The 6,792-nt window shown below is 38.1% G+C and overlaps 1 protein-coding gene across 1 annotated transcript in view; it reads left to right on the top strand.

Moving 5' to 3' along the window:
* Positions 1-489: 489 nt before the first annotated feature.
* LOC107669943 (MAP7 domain-containing protein 1-like) overlaps positions 490-6,792 on the top strand; it is a 62,152-nt gene continuing 55,849 nt past the window's right edge. The window contains exon 1 of the mRNA XM_016462378.1: positions 490-825. Coding sequence (XP_016317864.1) covers positions 759-825 — 67 coding nt within the window. The 5' untranslated portion in view covers positions 490-758. The remainder of the gene's footprint in view (positions 826-6,792) is intronic.

Below are 6,792 nucleotides of genomic sequence, written 5' to 3'. Positions count from 1 at the left end.
ACTATAAAAATCTATTTTTTTTTTAACAAATAAAACTTTAATAATTATTATTATTAAATGCACAAATTTAACTTTTTTTTCTGATCACCTATGGAATTAAATATATTGCGTTTGCAGGTCCACCAGGTCATAATGTACATCAGATGATTAATAAAATGTGGGATCCACCTCAGTTTTGCAGCGGGGCACAGTAAAGGACGTGTACCGTTGTGTCTCCATCCTGATTCCGCAGATCCAGCTTTTAGAAACCGAGAGGAGGAGCCATTGTGCAAAAACCTACAGATACACCTTTTCCTTTACAGCACCTGTGAAGACGCCAGTATTTTCATAAATGTATTTTAAGTAAATTAGAGATATACAAATGTAAACAGTGTATATAACCATGAATAACCTTTTCAAGTGTGCAAACTGCGCGTCAGTGTCCCCCATCCAGGTGAATGGTACGCTCCAGTGGATAGGCAGAGACAGTCCCGCATCGTGCGGCTGTATTCGGCGAGCGGCTTGCTGTGTGGTGGGTAGGGCCCCGGACCTGGGCCCCCCTCTTTTTCTATCTATGGTTTTCACAGCTGAGATCACACATTTCAGTGGGAATAGCGAATTTAATCTATCATCGATCGTATTGCTCTTTTAATTGAGCTCAACTGTTTGTTATTGACCAGATTTAAAGGGCCACTGCATTCGGGTGTGTTCATAACTGGGAGTTCCTCTTTTTTACGCGTCTCTTTTGGAGCCTGTAATGGAATGACTGACTGCAAACCATGAACAAAATGGAGAACAAGACTCTAGAGTGCAGCTTTGAAGAAAAACTGACGCTGACAGATAAAGGTAAGTACATCTGAAATAAAAGAAAACTACGTACAAAATGTCCATGAAACCCTGAAAAAACGCATGGGTGGTCAAAGGACGCAGAATATATTACTAGAGTAGGCTATATGTGCGCATATTTTCAGTCATGTCATAGTGTTTATATTTTGTATGAACCTTAAAGCTTGTTCATTTAGGTTTCTGTGCCACCTGTCATTAAGAAAACAACAAAAGTAGCGGCCCATATGTGCGTGACCTGGATAACGGCTTTTCGCATTTCAGTGAGCATAATTCAGTGGCGTTTAATGTCAGCACTCTTAATTTGATGATTCGGAAATTATATTCGCTGCTATTGTTTGATCATTACTATATTTCCACGAGAAAAGCATCAGTGAGTTTATATATTAAGAGGTTTCATGGATTTACCGGTGTGCGCAAAACAGTCCTGCTCATGTCTTAGACCCGCTACATGTCTATAACAGTCCTTGTTCAGCACCAACTGAAAGCCCACAGGTTTTTCGTTGTTGCATCATGATTAATCCTCCTATTGCCTTATGATACAGAACTCAATGTGATCCTGCAATTAGAAACTACAAAAAAAAACTTTTCTTAATCAGTATTTTATATGGTTTGACAGTAAAAAAAAGATTTAAACATCCTTAAAACAAGATTAATTTACTTGTGATGCTAAATTTTAAGAAATTTGCCAATGTGGTAAAAATAAATTATTATATATTGATTATCTAGTCATATATTTAATAATACAGGCTATCTTTTATTAATAGGACAAAGATACTGATTCCCAACTTGCATTGCTTTGGAGTAATTTCTGTGTAAAGTCGTAATGCCACATAAAACCCAGGCTAAATTATACCTGTTCTGACCCACCTCAACAGTATCAAAAGATGCAATTGCTGCGTAAATGCATTTATGCCACTTCTGAGCAGCATTAAACAGACATCTAGCCTAAATGCCACTTCAGAAATGCTTCTGTGCCACCGTTGTAGTGCAGATTTGATGTTGGTTTAATAATTTTGCATGGGATCATATTTGTAGTATGGGCTTGAAACCCAGAGTTTGCAGGTTCAAATCCCATAAGGCATAATTCATGATCAACAGCTATTGTGTCCTTGAGCAAGGAATTTAACCTCAGGCTAGTTATAATGCAATGTAAGCTGCTTTGAATGAAAGCGTCTTCTGAAATCAGATCAAACCTGAAACCTAAGGATCGCAATTCCTTAGGTTTTACTAGAGTCCTCTAATAAATTACCTTTAACGGCAAGGTCAAATGCTGCCTCGAGATGTGTAGTTGCAGGTATGGCGACAACAGTAGATTGGTGTGAGTTATGCTAAGGAAACAGCTAGTCATTGTCTCACAAGATCTTAGTTTATGCACATTCCTGTCTCTTGGTATTTGTAGTTTTAAATCAGGCTGTTTTGAACTGTCATACACTCTTAAAAATAAAGGTGCTTCACGATGCCATAGAAGAACCATTTTTGGTTCCACAAAGAACCATTCAGTCAAAGGTTCTTTAAAGAACCTTTGACTGAATGGTTCTTTGTGGAACCAAAAATGGTTCTTCTATGGCATCGCTTGAAGAACCTTTTGAAGCACCTTTATTTTTAAGAGTGTACCACATGTATACTTGTGCAGCCCTAAACTGTAAAAATGCGCCAAAAGAGGAGGAAACATGTCATCGCATTCCTATATGATTACTGTGTTAAAGACAGATCTCGTTCTCAACTCTCTTGTCCCGGGCCAGTAAACTACAACCTAGCAAACCCCCAGAACACCTTAGCAACCATGATGATGAGTATTACATTCTATGCTCTTTCATCGGCATGGATGATAGAGCATTACCTTCAGCTCAACCTGGCAAAGACAGAACTTCTCATCTTCCCAGTCACCCCATCAGTACAGCAGCAGTTTACCATTCAACAGGGCACATCAACGATAATCCCATCGAGTTCGGCCAAGAATCTTGGGGTGATCCTTGATGATCAGCTGATCATGCAGGTTTGCACTACATAACATCAGGAAAATCAGACCCTTCCTAACAGAGCATGCAACAGCTTCTCGTCCAGGCCCTTGTCATTTCTAGTTTGGACTATTGCAGTGCTCTTCTGGACCAATCAGACCTCTGTAAATGATTCAGAATGCAGCAGTATGTTTTGTTTTCAATGAACCCAAGAGAGCTCATGTCACACCGCTTCTCATCTCTCTGCACTGGCTTTCAGTCATGGCTCGCATCAAGTTCAAGTCATTGGTGCTTGCCTACAGAACTGCCACGGGCTCCGCACCCTCCTACCTCCGCTCTCTCCTATGCATCTACACCTCCTCCAGAAGCCTGCAGTCAGTAAATGAGCGGTGGCTCGTGGTCCCATCACTGAGAGGCACAAAATCACTCTCAAGGAATGTTTTCTTTCACCATACCCTGTTGGTGGAATGACCAACCTAACTCCATCCGAACAGCCGAATCCCTCACAATCTTCAAGAAACAACTGAAAACTCATCTCTTCCATGAGCATCTAACTGTCTCCGATAATAATAATAATTAAAAAAAAAATTCTATGCCTTCACTTTTTCTCTTATTATCCTCCTGTCCAAGCTTTTTACTATTTTGAATAATGACTGAAACCTTGTGTTTATTGCCATCTTAAAAGACCTCCTCCCACGTTTTTTTTTTCTTGTGTCAGTTATTCATATCCTGTGAATGTGAAGCTGATCTCAGGTCAGTGGCAGCTGTATGGCTCACACCTTGGGCCATTTGAGTCACGGACACCAGTGTGTCATTATTATTAGCTCTGATGGAGGCCTTGTCCTGTAGCCTGAGGCTCAGAGAACCAGAGAGAGAGAGAGAGAGAGAGAGAAAGAGAGAGAGAGACAGGTCAGAGAATCCTCTGTACAGCAACATTGATTGCTTTGTAGTGAGTGTTTTGGGCGCAGGCAGGACCGAGATTCTCCAAGACTGAACTTGATCAAAGGGATACTGTTTCCCCATCACAGATGAGTCTGTACAAAGACTATCAGGTTTTTCTCTCTCACTCACTGCAAGACATTTCTGTACGCTGCACAGACTATAGGGTTCTGCTTGATAAGATCTTTATTTTACACTATTTTTAATTTGCTGTCTTGTTTAGAGTAAAGTTACCAATAAGAACCTAGAAGGTTTTAGAGCCTTTTGCCATACGAGAACCTTTAGGTCATAAAATGTTTTTTTTTTATTTTTTTTTTTATTTCCAATAGTTGCTAATATTATGGCTATAATGTCATATACTGATTGCTTTGTAGGTTTTTATTCCTGCAGTTCAATTTCAGTATGGTGACATACTTCAAATCCGCAGAATTTGCAGTACAAATGTTTATCCACATATAAGTTTGCAAGGCATAGGCGCATACATAAAATCTTCAAAATCTCCAAAGAACGATTTAGAATCTCACAAACCCTGTACAACCAAAATGCCAGTGTTTTAAGAAGAAAAGTATACTTTGCTAAACCTAAAGCTCTGCAGAGAACCATTAAAGAGCATTTATGTTTTAAAACCAGGCCTAGATGAGAAAAGGTTTCCTGTGGGATGGAGTTATTGTTCAAGCCGAAGGCTCTTGTTTGTGTTAGTAATGTATGACGTGGATATTCTCATTCTCAGACACTCAGAGGCAAATAATTCCTGCTTTTTTTCCAAGAGGTCTTGGAGGATTGGAAATTTCGATATCTGGCCGTGGCCAAAGTGGCCAGCTCAGCAGACTGCGTAGGATTATTGCGACAGGTTTTAACTAAGAATTTCATTATAATATTACCCAACAGACTGCTATAACAAAAAAAAACATGCTTTAAAAGCATTCTCCTGCAAAACTAACAACCTGCAAAGCTTCCGGAGGTGATTTGAACTGTATGCTAATGATCTAAATCTGCAAATCATACATGTCTTTGCCATAATAAATATAGATCCAAGAAACCCCATTTTCACTTCTGCTTTCAGTGGAAAATATGAGTAGTTTGTGGCATATGACCACATTTGTATGATTTTGTGGTTCAAACAACATGGTGGATGGTGTCGGCCACGAGTAATCGTGACTGTTTTCACCATAATGTTGTTATATACAAGTAGACCAAGTAATGAGAGAGGATGACTTCTATTTTTGGAGGTATCTTTGGCAAGAGCTGTGTGTCATAACCGTGTGGGAAGACGGAAAAGGAAAGGGAGGAGGAAGGAATAGAGTGAGGAGGGAAGCAGCAGCATGGAAGGATTTAATTTGCTTGTGAAATGTTTGTTTCCAGAAGCCTGAATCTGAAGTTTTATGTGGGCGGAAGAGCAACAAAATGAGAGAAAAAATGAGAACTAGAGAGTGCTATAGAAATCTGTCTGGAAACAACTTGGATTGTAGTGATATATGAGAAAAGATATGTTTTTAATATGATTTATTTGCTGAATTAATATCAGACATTGAATTTGCAAGAATTTTATGAGATTCAGATCATTGAGTTGCTATGTTCTTTGGAGATAAAATATTATTTTTCATTATAGGATCTTCAGACCGGCATTTTGGTTTCTGGGTTCTTCAAAGCACAAAAACAAAATCAAAGCATCATTACCTTTTCTAGAGTGTTTAGTGCAATATTTCTTGGTTAATTAGAAGTTATCCATGTAGAGATATCCAAAAGATATCCACCAATGATGGATTTGTTTCTTACAAACGCACATCTTTTTGCTTTACAAGACGTTAGTTGATGGACTAAAGTCATGTGGATTACTTGTGATGTTTTTATCAGATGTTTGGACTCTCATTCTGACGGCACCCATTCACTGCAGAGGATCCATTGCTGAGCAAGAGATGTAATGCTAAATTTCTCTAAATCTGTTCCCATGAAGAAACAAAAACTCACCCTCTATCCATGATGAGTTTCAATTTTATTGTGAACTATTTGCAATAGACAGATTTTAACATGAAGAAACACCATAATTTGGCCGTTCTTTCCACCCCAAGCTTTGTTTACCCTAAAGCTCAAAATTATGGCGTGCACTGATGTTTTAGATCTCAGAGGCATTTCTTTTTTAAACTGACAGTGTGCACCTTGAAATTAGAGAGTGATGGTCTTAATCTGCAGTTCTGCTTCCATAATGAGGTGTGGCGTCTGCAGGGCCGTGAAGTCAGGATCCAGTTTTTGTTGGCAAAACTGTTTTGTCGCGGCAGCTGAAGTGTAAACAAAGTGAGAATTTGCGTGATTAGATCACGTCTTCACTGTTGCACAATGACTTTGTCTTGGCGGCAGGAAAGCAGTGGAAATCTGTCTCCGTCTTACGTAAGCGGGGCTTGTGACTTCCTTTTGAGTCCAAACATGAGAAAACAGGATCCCCTCAAGGACAGAATATTTTAAATAAAGCTGAATGAATATGTGTTTACCAACATACAGATCTGAAAATGAGGTCAAACTTTGAATAATTTCTGAATAATACATTTCATTGTTGGTGTGCTGAGAGAAATATTTATCAGTTTTCTAATTATAGAGTCAGTCTTTTACTATAATGAAACAAAAAGCCATTACAGGTTATGCTTAAAAGTGATTTTACCAAGTGAAGAAGTTTTGTTTGGCGAGACACAATGCCTAAAAGAAAGCACTTTTATTATTAACAACTTTTATTATTATTATTATTATTCAATTATTTATTAATTTTATTGTTTTCATTTAATTTATATATATATATATATATAAATTGCATATGTGTAAAATTAACTTAATTCAAAGGAAAAGTAAGCCTTTCTTGTTTTTTTCTGACTCCTTTGGCAGATATTTGTTCTTGTTTTAAGCATAAACTCACTTCATTTTGATCAATTTCTCTTCTTATGTTCTGTCATTTTGCATATGCAGTAAATGTGTCTTGATTTAAGTTTAGCCTGATGCGATTTCGATTGTTCCTTTCTCTTTGGAGTGTTACAAGCTCTTGGTGCATAAAGAAGATCTGTAAAGTTGCAAAGACTAAAGTCTC

Source organism: Sinocyclocheilus anshuiensis, unplaced genomic scaffold (genome assembly GCF_001515605.1).
Source record: "Sinocyclocheilus anshuiensis isolate Anshui unplaced genomic scaffold, SAMN03320099.WGS_v1.1 scaffold160, whole genome shotgun sequence".
In the NCBI taxonomy this organism is placed as follows: domain Eukaryota; kingdom Metazoa; phylum Chordata; class Actinopteri; order Cypriniformes; family Cyprinidae; genus Sinocyclocheilus; species Sinocyclocheilus anshuiensis.
This window is presented reverse-complemented; position numbering and strand designations above follow the sequence as displayed.